This window comes from Strix uralensis, chromosome 7 (assembly GCF_047716275.1).
Source record: "Strix uralensis isolate ZFMK-TIS-50842 chromosome 7, bStrUra1, whole genome shotgun sequence".
Classification (NCBI taxonomy): domain Eukaryota; kingdom Metazoa; phylum Chordata; class Aves; order Strigiformes; family Strigidae; genus Strix; species Strix uralensis.
The window spans coordinates 43045548-43062639 of NC_133978.1; the positions used below are offsets into that span (position 1 = coordinate 43045548).

At 44.1% G+C, this 17092-nt stretch overlaps 1 protein-coding gene across 15 annotated transcripts in view; it reads left to right on the forward strand.

Moving 5' to 3' along the window:
• The window catches only part of ALDH18A1 (aldehyde dehydrogenase 18 family member A1), a 49908-nt gene that overhangs the window by 5941 nt on the left and 26875 nt on the right, over positions 1-17092 (forward strand). For 3 of the 15 annotated variants that reach the window (XM_074875610.1, XM_074875612.1, XM_074875615.1), the window contains exons 9-13: positions 911-1006; positions 1272-1369; positions 1975-2140; positions 2893-3030; positions 6451-6613. In XM_074875610.1, coding sequence (XP_074731711.1) covers positions 911-1006; positions 1272-1369; positions 1975-2140; positions 2893-3030; positions 6451-6613 — 661 coding nt within the window. The other 12 variants (XM_074875617.1, XM_074875627.1, XM_074875613.1 and 9 more) reach the window with 11 other exon arrangements.

The following is a 17092-nucleotide window of genomic DNA, read 5'->3' on the forward strand; positions in this document are numbered from 1 at the left end:
CAGGCTGTAGTTTGTGACCCAATTTTGTACAGATGAGGTGGGAAAAGATTAGAGCAGTGTCACTGTGGTATGGTAGTACCAGAACCCTGGGACACAGCTGGTGGTCAAAGGAAGGAGGCAGGTCTGCTCTGCTCTCAGGTAAACCATGTTAGTAGAAAAATTCAGGCTCAGTGCAAGCATGCAGTCTTGCACTGTATGTGTTTGAAGGAGCTGATTATTTTTATCTGACTGTTTTCTGCCGTTGTTTTGATTTGGTTTGGGGGTTTTTTTGGTGGAGGAGGGAAGGGGAGAGGATGACATCAGGGTCACCAGCATGGTCTTGTGAAGGAAAGGGTTGGAGGTGGTGCTGTATCTGAGTGTTCAGTGTTTGTGAACAAAGTTACTTTGGAGGGGGTGGAAATCTGGGAAATACTAATGTGTGTTGAAGTTCATATAAGCCTTGTCCCACAGAGGCAGTGTAAAATGGAGTAAGTGGTTACCTCAGGGGTTGATAAGTGTACAACGTAACCTTGCTGAAGTTATCCCCGGAGGCTCTCCCCATAAAACAATTTAGAAGTGGAATCTGCTGCTCAGAATCAGGATCAGGGCAGATCATCTGTAGAATTGCCCAGACTGATGTGTTCACTTCCTTAGAGACAAATGCTGAGCAATATGAATTCATCATCCCAAGAACTGTCCAGGTAGCATCCACATTTCAGGGTACTGACGTTTAGTTTTTTACTTTGTGGACTGCAGATGAAATTGCCAGGTAAGAAAGAGGGTTTGGAAACAAATAATGGAGGCTTTAGTAGTGCATAATATTCAGTCATTCAAAAACTGGGTTACATTTACATTTGAATTTGATTTTCTGAGATGAATGGATCTCATTGGTGATAATGTTTTCCTCTTCCTTTCTTTCTTCCCCTTGTAGACCAGGACTCTTTCTCATACGTTGCCTAGAAGTGGAAACCCTGGCTACATCACTGGAGCACCACTGTTGATTGCAGACAGTGGTGCCATGCAGCATGTATCCTTTCTCTGCTATCAAGTTTTATTTCTCACTGAGTTTATTGGCATCTGGTGCTCTACTGCCTGGACTTTAGAGATTCTACCTTGACCTGTGAGGGTACACCTCAGTATTACATTGCAGCCATCAGCGGGCCTTTTGGTCATAACTGAATTGTAGTCCTGTGGTAGGGATAAGGAGAAATGTGGGGTGAAGGGATTATTAAATATAAGTTGGGTGTCCTGTATTGTTTATGCTTTTGTTTGGCTTCTTGACGTGCAGTTAGATGAGCATTTTATGGAGTGAAGGTGATGGAAGTTGCTCACAGTTCCTCAGACACACAGTACAATTTGGAAGAAATACGAGGATGGGCTGCAAGCTCAGGTAACAACACACTCTGGAGTCACCCTTCCTGACACATTTGGAAGGTGTGGACTCACATAACATGTTTTTCCGTAGTCTCTCAACACACTGCTGTGGAGCCTAGGTCCTTCCCCAAGGTCACCAATGGATCTCTCACATACTTCTAAGAGGACTTGAATGTCAGAGATGGTGGACCTGGAGAACATTCTGAACACTGTGAAAGTCTTCTGGGATGTTTTGAGGCTGCAGGCTGGCAACATGTCTTGGGCAAGAGTAGAGTTTGTATCTGAGGAGTGAATTATAATGGAACCTTAAAAAGTGATTGTTTTGATGATTTGGATCATTCTTTTGTTGGTGACAGGGCAGGTATATGACCACTGATGTGACAAGATGGCTAAGGAGCTGACAGTTTTCCTTATCATGCACTACCCTGCCATGTTCTTCTTCCTTCTCATTGCAGAGGAGGTTGAGACTGCATCCATTTAATACCAGTACTTTAGTAATGATTCTGTTGACTCATTACAAGAGCGGAAGAAATTCTCATTACAAAAGAAGGATGCTGATAATGGTTTTGTTTTTCTGTCCTGGAAATAACTTTATTAAAGCTGTTATTTTCTCATTTCCAGCCTATCACCAATACTGGAAGAAAGTAACTGTAATTACATCCAGCAGAAGTTATACAAGGCTCTTCAGGGAATGAACAAAGCAGAGGACCTTGCTATAACTGGCAGTGCTCACTCAACCCAGGCAGAAGAGTGGACAACCATTCTGATTCGGAACTGCAGCATGCAGGTAATACGAATGCAAAAAGACCAGCTGTGAATATTTTTCCTTTCATGTCTTTGTATTGCCTTGGGAAGCATGGGCATGGGAAAAAAAGAACCAGCTTGTTCAACTGGCCTTACTGTCTTTGTATGACAATCTACAGACTTTCAGGGGTCTTAGTGCCTGTAAGCCATCATTCTTATTATGGTTCATATTATTAGGATACTTAGTAAAGAAAAAAAAAAACAACCCTGAGATTTAATACCTCTTGAATCCTGTTTCTGCTACTTAAATGGGGAAAAAGAGTTTAATACTGAATCCAGTGTTGTATTACCTGGTTTTCTAACAGCCTTCTAATACTAATACTGCCTGGTTAATTCCTATTAATTTGATGGTTTTACTATTAGCTTCCTTTCTGATTTTCCAGTTTCTAGGGATATTTATATATTACCTAATAAGGGTAAAAGTTTGCAATCCAAGTACTTATGGAGAAGGGAAGTTCTATTTTAATACATATTAATCTGTCAGGAGATGGCCTAATAGAATGCAAAATTCAAGTGGTAGAGCTGAGGCAAATTCTATTTGGAAATGAGATGACAGTGAGATGGATGTAGCTCTAAAATGGGTGGTTGACCTGACCAGAAGTTACAGGGTTGGTGCTGAAGCGACCGATTCCAGTTCTGTGACTTATGCTATCCAGAATTCTAGACTTTGACCATAATGGCCCTTTCACCTTCAAAATACTGTATTAAGATGTTTGGGGTATGTTTTATTTTCAGGCTGTGAATTGCACTTCGTGTTGCATGGTTCCTGTGACCCTGGAGATACAGATATTGTGGACTAAGGTGGGCCTTATGTCCAACCCACAAGCTCAAATACTGGGTGCACAGTACCTTTATCAGTGTCAGCCCCTGGAGGTATGGAATTTAAAACCCCTCCCTCATACACAGAGGTAATTAAATGGGATTCACAGGTTATTTAAGAACCAAGGAATGAAATGGTCCTGACATTACTGCGTTGGGATTTACTGAACTTTAGCAGTGGTCTGGATGCAATGGCAAGAGTTTGTATTTAACAGCTCCATAGAGGAAGGTGGTTTTATGGTCTTACCAGTACTGTCCTTAATCAGTTGTAAAACTGGAAAAGGTACCTTATTTCTAGCCCCAAACCACCTTCTGCCACTTAAGGACTCAAACTTTAAACTTTTAATTATGCTCAGTATAAAGTAGTAGTTATAAGCATTCAATAACTACATGTTTATCTAGTTGTCTCTTAAAGCCTTGATAGGGAATTTGAGTTGATGTGTATTTGACAGACTCCACAGCATGCTGATAATATGTGCAAGAAGATATTTCTATTCCTCTAGGGGTTCTGAAATCACCAACAGGTAGCTGGGGAAGAGGCTAGTGCTGATGACAGCTGATTTGAAGAATTAGGGGGAAAGGGTATAAGCCAGAAAGGAGATTTCTAAGAGAAGAGTACATGACTGAAACATTCAAGATTGTGTTGGATGGGGCTCTGAGCAACATGATCTAGCCAAAGATGTCCCCGCTCATCACAGGGAGTTGGGCTAGATGACCTTTGAAGGTCCCTTCCAACCCAAACTATTCTATGATGTCAGCAGGAAGGTGGAGCTGACAGGTTCGCAAAGGAGAATGAATAGTCTTTTTCAGGCGTGTGTCAGTGGATCTCATTTTGGTGCAAGGCTGGATTCCTGACCTCAGAAAGTCCTTTGGGCAGCACATGTATTTGAAGGCTTACACTTCTGTGCCAGGGCTTTAGGGGGAGCAGCTGACACCTGCCCATGGTGTTCTCATGGCAGTGAGGTACTACGTGGCAAGTGTCTGTCTGATCTGTTACTACACTTTGAACTTTGAGACTCAGTTTCTTCTTTGAGACTCAGTCTAAATGAGATTTTACATCACTTGCTTGGATGTGTTTCATGGTACCTCTTAGTCCTCTCGCAACATACATGAAAAGAACATGATAGGAAAACGTTCACTGTGTAAAACATGTTGCCCTGAGGCAAACGGACACCCCGCCCCACAAAGATATTTTCTAAATCTGAGCTGTTACATGGCTCCATTAACAAAACTTCTGTCTGAGGAGGGAGACTTGCATTCCTAATATAAGTGCAGGTAAGGATTAGCCAATCTAGAACTGTGAGATTCAGATTTCATCTGTTTGAGCAACGGATGCCAATTACTTTAGAGCTGTAAGAAGGTATATTGCAAAGCCAATGATAAAGCAAGTTTCCATCAAGAAAAGAACACAGCATTAAAATCAGAACTGACCTCATCAGTGCAAATCCACAAATTAGGGTTGTTAGTAAAGACATTTTAGCAAAGGTACCAGTCAGGACTGTACCCAGCAGTTAAGAATTACAGCCATTTGCAAGCGTACCAGTGAGATCACCAATGTGTGCTGTATATTGCTTTACTTCTAAATTATGTCACTTCCTAGTTCTAGCCTACAGATTCTCTATCCAAGAACTATTAATTTTTAGAGAAAACCTTTTCCTTTAGACCACACTGTGTCACTGGAGAGTTGCCTTAGTGACTCACCAGAAAACACAGAACCCAGGAAAGACATCCCATTTCCTACACCCACCCACAGTATCTGGTCACAGTTGTATTTGGACTTCCTGAAAATACAAGATGGTCTTCAGTGATGTTAAGCTATACAAGGTGTTGCTTGTGGCTGCCTTCTCCCAGCTGTTGAGGAGGGGTTGTGTATGGGGTTTCTTCCCCACTAATCTCTGATTTTAAGGCAGATTTTGAAAGTCCAGACACAAAGCCAGAATCATTTTGAGGCTTCTTGTTGACTCAGGCGATTGTGCCTACCATGTGTTTGTTTACTCATTGATAGGAGAATTTATATCCACCAAGGGTGAAGGGGAGATTCTAATTGTAACTGCTCAGCAGTGGTAATTTGTGATGAAGGAATGATCTGGCACGGAGGGCAAGAAGGCCCCACTGCAACAAGAGGTTAAACTGGCTGGAACCAGGGATGCCAGACACAGATTCCTTGCAAAGGAGTGAAGTTTCCCTTGGTGATGAAATAAGAAACAGCCTCAGTATTATCTTGTAGCCATCCTGGAATGGGAACACCCTGGGGCACAAGCTCAGGGGCCACCTTTGGGCAGCAGAGCTGGGCTGGGGTTGGACCCACAGCTGGGCTGAGGTGCCCCATGCTGATGCTCTCGGGACTGGGGCTGGTGCAAGTGATTATAAGGAATCTGCTCATGATGCATCTTTGCAGACTCCATGTAGAACCATGTATGGTGATAGGACTCTGCCCAATGCATTGTTTATTACATTTTTCTTTTATGTTTAAGCACAAAAGTGTTTTTAATTTGCCTCAAGAGGTACCACAAAAATTCCCTAACAGGAGTCTCATATTTTTCTCTTAAAGAGTCATGAATTCTGTCTTGGAACTTTTTCAAATGTTTCCTGCACAGCTTTGCTCTAAAGGCAATGTCCCAGATTGTTTCCAGGGAAGTGAATGCAGTGGTGATTTCTCAGATTGGCTTAAACCAGTGCAAGTGCAGGAGGTATGCTGCCAGTAGATCCCTCTCTCGAGGTTAGCGTGCAGAGCTGGGAGGCTGGGGCAGGGAGTAAGGTTGCTCTTTTGGCAGCGGCGTGGTCTTAAGTCAGCCCAAGCTAGCAATGAAACTCCACACAGCTCAAGGAGTCAGTGTATTGTCTTAGAGCATTCTGTTGAAACAGAAAGGAACTGAGGCCTTAGAAGTTCAGTCCCCAGTTCCATCTTTACTAACTGACCTACCAATCTGTCTCCTTCCTGAAACAATATCCTAAAATGTGAGAAATTAGTTGTTGTATTGGGTCCTGGCTTTATTTTATTGATATTTTATTGAAAGGATAAAATCTTGTGGCAGTCCTCTCTGTTTCTGGCAGCAATCACCTGTTCAAAGGGCCAGATGATCTTATCTTACATAAAATATATAATTTTATAAAAAATACATCTGCGTTTGCTTCTGTTCTTGTTACCAACTAGCTGATACATCTTTCCTCTGAATAGAAGACTTACTCTAGCAGAGCTTGAGTCACTGCTTCCATTCTGGAGATCTATAATGCATGATGCACAGTAGCTACTGATCTTTCCCGAGACCTGTGCCCTCAATTAACCTGCCGAGTATCAATCCTAGGGAAGCAGAGTTACTCCACTAAAGATATGTATTTGAAACACTTAATTCCTACCATCCTGAAGACACCTTGCTTGCCAGTCGTCTACAGTGGGTCTCCATTAGCAAATCAAGGAGATGTATCTCTTGTATTAAGCTTGCTAAGCTCTTTGTGCTTTCCTTCTTGTTACAGTTCCTAAGCACAAGCGCAGTACCTTTGACAACTGTTGTTACCTTCGCTGACATGACGGAATGGCCAGAACCTCCACGAGGCCAGCCCCCAGTGCACTGGAAACTCCCGTTTGACATCTTTTTCCCATTCAAGGTGGCAATGAATTTGGAACGAAGTTACAGAGGTGATCTGGTTGGCTATTTTTTGTTGATTCTAATAATATCTAGTATTCTCTGCTTTTGAAAAGTCAGATAGACGGGGACCTGTACTTAAAGTTCAGTAAGTAAGTTGATACATTATGATCCAGATCATAGACTTTTCTCCTCAGGTTCTTATACTGTGCCTGTGATATCTATGTGCCTTCTATTCTTGGATTAAGCCACATGACCAGCTTTTGTCCTGTGTCCTGTCATGTCTCTGTTCTCCATATGCACTGTCTGCAAACTGCACTGCAGTGAAACACTTGAGGGATGGAGGGATCAAGAGACGGTGCGTTAATGAGGAACAAGGACGTTAAAATGAACGTTCCACGTTCCCAGAAACTGAAAGTTCTTTCTAAACCAAGGAGTATGGAGAGAGGAGCAAGGTTCATTCAGTCATCTTGCTGTTGGAGAAGCACCTGATTTTTCTACCTGGAACTAACTGAACACTTAAAATATAGGAGCCCTCCCAGGCAGCCTGAATTATTATTTTATGAGTAGACATGTCTGCCAGTCACCTTTAACCTGTCAGTGTTAGTTACGTGATAACCATGTCTCTGTGACAGTTCTTGACTCATATTTTTCTATACCTTTTCAAATACAGATATTAAATTGAAATTTTTGTGTTTTAATCGCTGTTTACATTAGCAATAGCATTACACAAGGCAAAATAATTGCAAATGTTCCATCCTCTGAAACTGAATTGAATTTTACTTGTTTGTCAAGACAGCTTCCTTCCTGATCTTTTTTTTTCTTGAAGAAACAGGCCCAAATATGGCTTTGCCTAGGTAAGGAACATTCTCTTGTGGCTCCAGATAGGAACTGGACTGATAATGATAGCCACTGAAATTCTAGGTGGCACATCAGAGACAGTTGTGAAGAGCCCTAAAGAAAAAAAATCAACTTTTTGATTGAAAGAATTTGTAGATGTATTATGAGACTGAAGCTTACTGCAATACCTTTCCTCTGGCTCAGTCTATAGAACCAGAATGTAAGTTTATTGGTTTTGAAGTTGAAGGTGATCTTCTGATTATCTAGTCTGCTCCACTGCATCACACAGGGTAAGGAAATCTGCTCGATCATTCCATGAAGTTGGTGGACAACAGTATATTTTTTTAGCAAAGGATTTATTATCTTAAATTCTTCAGATGGAAAAATCTGCCCCATCTAATGTCAAGGACTCCGGTGGAATCAATAATGGGCAAGAAAATTAGAGAAATCTGCCCTACCTTTAACAAAATGTGTTTCTTGCTTCTGTACCTATACTGTGTATAGCAACTTTTGCTCTTCCTCATTACAAACTTAAAACAGAAGAGTGCAAAAAAACCCCTGGAAAACTTGTAATTAGTCAGGATATCAAAGATGATAACCTGAATAAAACAAAACCACAACCCATCTAAAACATGCAGCTTATGGGGTAACTTCACATATTTAACTTTCCAATTGTTTGCATGGTTTATTAGCTTGGAAAAAATTCTGTGCTACTGTCTGCTGCTTCCATTGCTTCTGATTCCGGGGCAGCCCATGAAAGCCAGTGGGAACACATGAATTCTGATGTTATACATGGCTGGTGGTATCAGTACAGCAACAAGCTTTGATTTTAGAGAGACATGGCTTCTCAGCTGTGCCCATAGGATCTTTGCAAAGCTTTCAGCAAAACACATTTGTAGTCTATGTCACATGTCCTCTCATGCTCCTAATTTGTGGAATCCAGGAAATTAATTTAGAGGTGACAGTAACTGAATGGAACAAAGGGTTAGAGGGAGAAACTTGCCAGATGGAAGCACACTAAGGAGCTCACAGAAATCTTTAAGATGTCTTCTTTGGCTTTTCCTTTGCACACTAACGCCACCAGCGCCCCCCACTGCTCCTGCACAGCGGGTTTCTCTCTCTCGCCGCTTCACGTCAACTCGTGCTGCGCCCCGAGCCCCGCCGACACCGGCACCGGGCGGCCACGGCGGGCCGGGCTGGCTCTGCCCAGCGCGGCCGGCTCCCAGCCCCTCTGCTGGCGCCCCCGAAACCCCGCGGGGGGTTGAGCCGGAGAGCACGCAGCAGCGCCCCCGGGCGGGGGCGGGCGCTCCCGCCCGCCGCCCCTACTACGGCTGCAGAATGAACCGACCCCAGCTCCGGGACTCGGAAAAAGCCGCCGCCGCCGTCCCCCGCCCGGCCGCACCGGAGCGCCCAGACCGCGCGCTCGCGCCCCCTCCCCGCGCGCTGCCCGCCGGGGGCGGGGCCGGGCCGGAAGCAGCGTGTGGCGGCGGCGGCGGGAGTGTGAGTGCCGGGCGGTGAGGGCTGGGCTGGGCTGGGCCGGGCCGGGCCGGGCCGGGCCGGGCGGTGAGGGCCGGGATGGGCCGCGCTCCGCTCCGCCGGGCTCCGCGCCCTGCGCTGGCAAGCGGCCTCGGCCCGCGGTGGCGAGCTGTGTCCGGGGCCGGGAGGCCGCGACGAGGCCCGGTTGCGCCGCCCGGGGGGCGCCGTCGAGGCGGGCCCGTGCTGCTGCGGCTGAGCGCGGCGGGACGAGGCGCGGCGTGTCCGGCGCTGGGCTGGACCGGGCCTTTCGTCCCCGCACTGCGTGCGTCGGAGCGGTCGCTGCCGGTTCCTCTGCTGGAACGGGAGGGTCAGGGGCGGTGTCTGCAGGGCTCGCAGCGGTGGGGTGAGGACTTTGGGGGGGGGGGGGCGGGGGGGAAAAAGCGAGCTAAGCCTTAGAAGTTTAGAGGTGCGGTGCGGACATCGCGGCAGCGCTGCCTCGCGTCAGCGTGCTCCCTGTTGCGGTTCTCGCAAGCTTCCAGAGCCCCGCAGCCTTCGGGTCACGCCTCGACGGCTGCAGAGCGTTGCTACCTCGTGGACTTGTTGGCAAAGTGAAATTACAGTTTGCACCCTGCAAGCACTAGTTGATACGAGCTGCATTGGCCTTTCTTCCGGAGCTCTGTGAGAGCAGAGCTGTTGCTCCTCTTGAGATTTCTTTTTCCTTACTGGTCTCTTGCATCTACTTACAAGATTTTTGCATGCCCAAAGAAAATATTTAAACCCTCCTGACACTTGCATGACGCGTAAAAGTTATTACCTAGGTGTTGACCTGATTCTTGGTGATAAGCCTGTGTTGTTCACTTAGTGTTTCTTCACGGGAGATATAACAGGATTAGATCAGAGGGTTTTTAAGAAACCTGATAGCTCTCTGAAAGAAGTGATAAAACTGTAGATAAAGGAGACTTAATGAGCAAAGCTTACAGTTTTCCAAAAGCCCTTAGCGAGTGTCTCTGTACTACAAAGTCAAGAACAGTTTTGGTTTTTTAAATGAAAAATAACTAAGATGCTTCCATAAATGCTTATACCTGTGCTAACTGTACCCTAAAAAATGATGGTTACTTGGACGTGTTTACCTTCTTTCTGTTGTCATATTTGCTCTTGATGACACTGAGAAGCAATTTACAAAGAGTTTAAGTTTTATTTTTTCCTGTTCTGTAGTATTTGTATTTAATCACTGTAGAAAGTACATTACCTTTTCTGTATATGTGTCAGTGAATAATACTTGTGTCAATTGCTGTACTGATTTGTTTGGTTGTTTGCTGTACTACCTTGCTCTTCTAAGCTACTCTTTGCCAGGGCTGTCATAAGAAGTGTATTCAGTAATAGGGAGCATCTTTCAGGCTTAGCTTCAGTAATTTTTCAGTTGCTCTTGTTGCACGTTGTATTAGTAGGAATATGAAAGCAATGGTATTTTTGTTTTTCTGCAGCATCTAGGGAAGAAAACACCGGAGAGTCAGTGTGGATGGTATTCTGAAAAGTCAGTTTGAGGTGTAGTGAAAGTCAAAGAGCAAATAGAATGGTAGAAATTATCAGGTAAGGAATGAAGTGCAGAATAACAGACCATATCATGCCACTGTATAAATCCTTGCCTCGTCCAGACTTGGGTACTCTGTGCAGTTCTGGACTTTCCCTTGGGTAATGTGCTATACTCTGTTTAGGATAATTGGGGAGGTGGAGGAAGAGCAATGGAGATGATTGTAGGTCTGAAATAGCCTTGATATAAGGAGAGTTAAGAGCATCCTATACTGACTTATTAGTGGCAGCATAGTTGAAGGAGTTGCTCTGATTCTCTCTTGCTTGTGCTAGTACTCATGTGATTGTACAGACAGGTGGGTCAGTTGGTCTTTGACCAGAATATTACCATGATCAAGCTGTTTTTCGGAGGGGGGTGGGAACTGCACCTTTGAGCAGGAGGGGTGGCAAAACTGGTGCACTTCGGGTGCTAGAATTGTTTAGGGACAACTTGAGCATCACAGCAGAGGGAGGAATGAGAGGGTGGGTGCACTACAAGTCTGTACAGTCATGAGTGGTGTGAAAAAGGTGAATAGCCCCAGAGCCACGCAAAGCTGGAGACTGGGAGAGTACTCAGGTGGTTTTAATTCCTTTTTTGCCCTGCCCATGTACTTTATCTGGGCATCTGACGGACTGCTGTTCTACTGATGTGTTTTATTTTATTTCTTATTTTCCCCATTAGGATTTGGGTGTCATCTTAACCTTTATAGAAACTGAATGCTATCTTGTTTCTCCCCAACCCCAAAAGAAGAGGGAAAGATGTTGTGAGGGCAGAGAATAAAAAAGTAAAGGTAGGTGAAGGAAAATGGCTTAAAAATAAGGAACTGGAGGGAATTCTGAGCTGCGCATGCACCGTTCCATGCGGCTGAAGTGCTGATGAATGCTGTTTTGAGTGGTGCTGCTCTTGGAGTAGGATAGGGGCTTAGAAATAAATCCCACGGTTGGTGATCGTTCCCTGGTTTTTCTTAGGAAGTTGTGGCTGGCTGGCTGGCTTAGCTGTTGCCAGAAGGCAGTTGTTGAAGAGGTTCCACAATGGTGCTTTGGAAATGGAGGGTATGAATTCAAAAAAATATTGTAGGGTAAAAAAGTGCAACTAAAGTTTCTGTAAGAGGTTATAGAAGAGAGGCTGACACCCAGGGTACTAAACGTAGAAATCAGTCTTTCTCCTGAAATATTAAACAAGAGTGCTGACTTCAGTCTACATTTTTGATTTATTTTCATTCTATCCTTGCATTTCCCTGGCTACAGTTTCTCCTGGTTATGAGCACGTGTCCTGGTTACGTGATTTGTATCTTGTCCTTTAGTGGCACTATTGTCACTTTACTAACCATAGCTATTACAAAATTTTTAATCAGCCTCATTGCTTTTCCTGTATGATCTTTGGAATTTGTACAGCCTTCATTTGATGGCTATAGGGAAGCTGGAACAGAACTGGAATGCTGGTTCTATCATCTTTGTCCTTAACAGCTGGTGGAACCTGTTGTTTTGCTGCTCAGTGCTGAAAACAGGTGGTAGAAGAAAGTAGCCAGATTAGATCCAGGCAAGAGTAGAGAGATGGTGTCAGGAGGTGGGAAATACTTGAAAGATGCTAACTAACCCTCTCTTGAGGTTTCTTAGTAAGGACTAGTCCTTGGTTAAATGTACCTGTGTCCTTATGTTCCTCACTGAGTAATGTTGATTAAAGCAGATACTCTGTGTGATTTTTTTTTTTTTTTTTTTTTTAGTTAGTGGGGGGAGAAAAGTCTTTGCCACAAACACAGGTGTATCTCTGTGCAGTTGTGTCTAGGACTGAAGGTGGACTGTAGCATGTCTGCCTACAGATTGTTAATACCATCAGGATAGTTCCATGCTTTTTCTCAAAGATGAAACTCTTTTTAAGATTACTCAAGATGTTCACTGCCCTTAACTATGTGAAACCACAGTTTTCCATTGCTCACTTCCTACTATGCTTGCTATACACTGAAGTAAATAACTGCTGACCAGGTAGCAAATTTAGGATTCCTTGCCACTAACAAGCATCCTTCCATAAAAACTACTGGTTTCGTGTGGCAGATGAAAGTACCAATTTAGTTTCTGTTCATTTTCTCTTACCAATTCTTCCTCTATTTCAGTGTCTGGAAAAGAAAAGCAGCTCCTCAGTATCTGCGAGGGTTGAGGGGAACCTGTTGCTTCCTATTTGGAAGCATAGTTCATAGAAGTTGCACTTGCTAAATTAGTGGCCTTAGGCTTACAGTTGGATTCAGTGATCTTAAAGCTCTTTTCCAACCTAAATGATTCTAGGATTCTCTTAATTTAGAAGTGAATGCAGATGGGATATGGGAGATAGTGAAGAGCAAAGCACTCTTGCCCTTGTGGAGGCGTTTGGGCTGCAGTAGAGAGAACAAAGCACCTGAAGGAGGTAAAGTGCCTGAGGAGGTAAAGCCACTCTCAGAAGTTTGGCTACAGATCTCTTTCATCTGCTGTCTGCATCAGACTACGAACATCTGAGAACAGAGAGAATCAAGGTCAAGGGAAGCTTGATGTGGGAGATGGCCAGGCAGCCTGTGCAGTGGGTAGGGCTGTCTGGACTAGTCTGGGACTAGACAGAAAACAGTTGTTAATGCTGTAACTTGTAAAGCCCTGGATTTTGTGCTGCAACGTGGAGTAGAATTACATCATCTGCTGGGACAGCAGGGTGGGAAGGTGTGCGTGCTGGTGGGAGGGATGAGGCTGGAGTCGCTGGGGTTGCATCAGCCAGCGGTTGGTTTTTAGTCCGCGCTTGCAGCGCTGATGTGGCTCCCGCTGCCGGGCGGCTGAGCCACGTCTGCCGCCCGCCGCTCTGCGGGACCACCGGCGGCTCTGCGGGACTGCAGGGTCTGCTTCTCTCAGAAATCTGTGTCTCGGTTTCAGCAGGAGGGCTCAGGTACGGAAATTCTGGTCGGTCGAAGTTCTCAGGCGAGGAGTGACGCCTGTAGGTGTCACTGATAAACGTGCAACAAGCAGTTTGTCTGCCGTTGTCTTTCGTTAAACTTCCTGTCTGTGCTTGAGTGGGTTCTGCTGCTGCCTGTATGCCAGTCGCTGGTTCCTCTGCTCGCCCTTTCCAGGGCAGACAGCGGGAGGCCCTGGTCCTGGCCCTAGTGCTGCTACCACACACCCCTGCTTGTGCTGCTTAACTTGCTTATAGACAAGGTGTAACAAATGGAACTTCCGCAGAGGCTGTCTTTTGAGACATTCAGATTGCCGCTATTAGAACGCTTCTAACAGGCCAGTGATAGGGTTTTACTTTGCTGCACAAGGCAATGCCAGTAGACGCAGACTGCCGTGACCACACTGTCCTGCTGGAATGGATTCCTGGTAGAAAAGAATCGCATGGTACATGTTGCTTTGAATTGCCTGTTCTCAGTGTGTATAACTTCTGTAGAACCTGGGCAAAGCTATTTGCGAACTGTGCTAAAGACAATTTATTTGAAGCTTTTCTTTATTTTAGTTAGTTCTGAACTGGCTTCCCTCTGGGAAGGTTTCTTGGTTTTGAGTTTGCACTAAGAACTGCAGATTTTTTTTTTTTTTAATTACAAAAGTTATAGTTGGTAAGGTGACAAAGCTATTTAAATAACAAAGCCCACTGTATGTTACAGAGGACTTATTTGTGATATGGTAAAGACTTAATTCATTAAAATTGTGTGCATTCCCTGGGAACTTGATTTATCTCTGCTTAAGTGTAGTACAGTATAGCTCTTTCTATAGGAGTTTGGTTTCCAGATTTTTTTCACTTGTGGAATGTCCTAACACGCAGTTGAGATATTGGCCTTTTATATATAAAACTGTGAAAAAAGTTTATTTAGTTTTATTTTGTCAACTCACTGCAAATAGTTGTGGACATCCCATGGGCCTGCAGCCAACAGACTGAAAAATGAGTGTTACAGATTGTTGTTAAAGGCACCAGTTCTAGGATTTGAGACCTATTATTGCTTGGGAAGGTGACTAAGTCTCTTTACACTAATCTGGAACAGAACCTAAATGCAATGTGCTACTTAACAGCTGCTATGAAGATAATAAATTCCTGAAAATTGTCCAATAGCATGGCTTTATATGAGTGATAAGGATAACTTTTATTGTTTAAAGAGATGATGGCAGAATGGTATTTTTAAAAGTCAGGTTGGGAGACTAGTTTGGAAGGAGTAGGTTTTCCTGGTAATGAAAAAAACAAATTTTTAAGCTGATGCTAGAGTCTTGGAGAAATACTGGAATAATGCATTTTGCATTTCTTTTTATTGCTCCCTCCCCTCCAAGTAAGGCAGAAGTTTTTGCATTTTTTTTAATTATGTACCTTTTCTTGATTTGTTACTGAAGACCAGAACCATTCCAGGTATGGAAAGTGAGGATTGAAATTAACTTTAAATCACTGATTGAGTGAGAAGAGAGAAAGGAGTTGTTCTGTATCCTCAGACTACCCTGAAAGAAAGCTTGTCATTTACAGCATGCCCTGTGCTCTGTGCTTTCTGGCAGCATCATTCCTATTTCATGTATCTCTTTTCTTGATGTCTGCTGCTGCTTTAAAACTTTGTTTCTGTCTTCCTGTTAACTTAGTTTCCTTGCCTTTTCCCACAAACTAGTTTCAAAAATGTGCTATTTCTTTCTGATCTTTTTTCCTTCGAAAGATCCATGCTGTCTGCCACTTCTCACTCCTTGTTGTCTGCTCACTCTTAGCAGAGTTGTCTCTGGGAAAGGGAAACAGGAGGCAGTCTTCCAGGACAGGGTTGCCCTTAGTTGCAAGCAGCCTTGCAGTGAGAATGTGAAGTGATTCTGGCAGATCAGGAGGAGCAGCCACAGAGGCAACACAGCTTGATCCATCTGTATTCTAGTGACAGTGCAACACCAGGTGTAGATTATTACTGTAGTGGGAGTTAAAGGCCTGATAGGAGAGATTGTAACAGAAGTCTGGGGGTGAAACTTCTGATTCTGTTCCCTAAGGGAACAGAAGGTCTGTGAAGGGAGCTGAAGAGGAACAGGCAGTTCCACTCAGGATGACTGTGGTGGAAGGGGTTCTGGGTAAAGGACCTGCTGTTTGCCAGTTCAGGTTGTCAGGAGCTACTGGACTTTGAACATCCCTCTGAGACACAATTAAGACCTACTGGGAAGATGATGGCTGACAGTAGATGCCAGGGTGAACTTCAAGGTGGAGAAGTCAAACAGCCAGACATACGAACTGTGGGAACTGTTGTGCCTTCCAGGGGCATGTGCATGAGGTGGCTGCTAAGGGTTCAAAGACGGAATGTCTAGTTAGTTCTGTTCACCAGCTCCTTTAAGCTTGCCCTGTTATGAGAAGAAAACTTGGACTACTTGCTCAGTTGTATCATCTGCTCTGAGTCCGTTGTCTGCCTCATCCCGACAGTGGTCAAGACTGCCATTTCAGGGACATTGCAGATTAATATTGTTAAAATGCCATCCTATGTAATCTTTACTAGCTGAAACAGCAGAACCATTATCTGCTGGTAACTGCCTTGTCTTATGTAGAAGTGTATGTTTTGGTAAGGATTATAATGAGGTATAATAACAATACACTGATGCAGAGTAATGAAGCAACTTCAAGTGTTCCTGTACATGTATGCCAGAACTGCCAGGCGCTATAATTGTCACGGTACTTGTAATGGCAGTCTTCCAGTGCAGCTAGTTTGAGCTCTCCTTGTCCTCTCTTCAATACCTTCTCTCTACCACAGCTTATGCAATGTTGTTAGCTCTGTTCCAATGATGCAGAGGGATGGATTGGAAGCAAAATTTTCTAAAAGGAGAAGAGGAGGTTTCATGGCTTAAGCACTGCCTGAGAGAACTGGATTCTTCTTTATCTCCTTTGTTTCCTTTGTGATACTAGATGCATTACTTCAGCTAGACTTGTCATAGGAAATCGCAGATTTTGTATCCCTTGTTTGCTGGGTGCTTGCTCTAGTGGATTTTGATTTCAAGAATCCTGAGTATTTACAAGTTCAGTCAAGGGAAACTAATGCCAGATATCTTGGAAATTGGTGTCCTTATTTGTAATCGTGGTTAGTGTCTTGTCATTTGGTAATGCTCAGGGAAAAGTGAATCAGCATATCTTCTATACTGAATAGCGCTGAGATACATGGAAGTATAGTAGATAGATGCTCTTTTGTGGCACGTACGGAGAAGTCTGGATGATACAACTTCTCTACATGTTATTTTTTTTTTTCTTCCAGGCTTCTCTGCAGACAAAGTTATGACTTTTCTCCATTGTAGGCACACTCAGTAATAGTCTTTTCCCTTCTTGGGGAACCATGTTTTGTTCTGGATCTTTAATAATGATCCCCTGTCAGCAGGTGGGGAACAGGGGCCTTCAGTTCTTCTAAGTCACAGTCAGAATTCTGCAAAATGGAGAGAGTGGGCTGCCTGTCTCTTGCACAAGGAAATTGTGTTAAGACTCTACAGGACAAAGAGGACTAGGCGGAGACAGGAGAGGAGAGAAATATAGATGGAAATTCACTGATATTTAACCAGTTTTTCCCCTTCCTCCCTCCCTTTTAACTTACAGATATCCTTGATTTGCAGAAGGCATCCCAAAATGTTGTGTCGAGCTGCTCTGAGCCCTCTTGTCCGTTCCCCTGGATGGTGCTTTGTGTTACCGCCACATGCCATCGCAGCCATTTCCCGTTTAT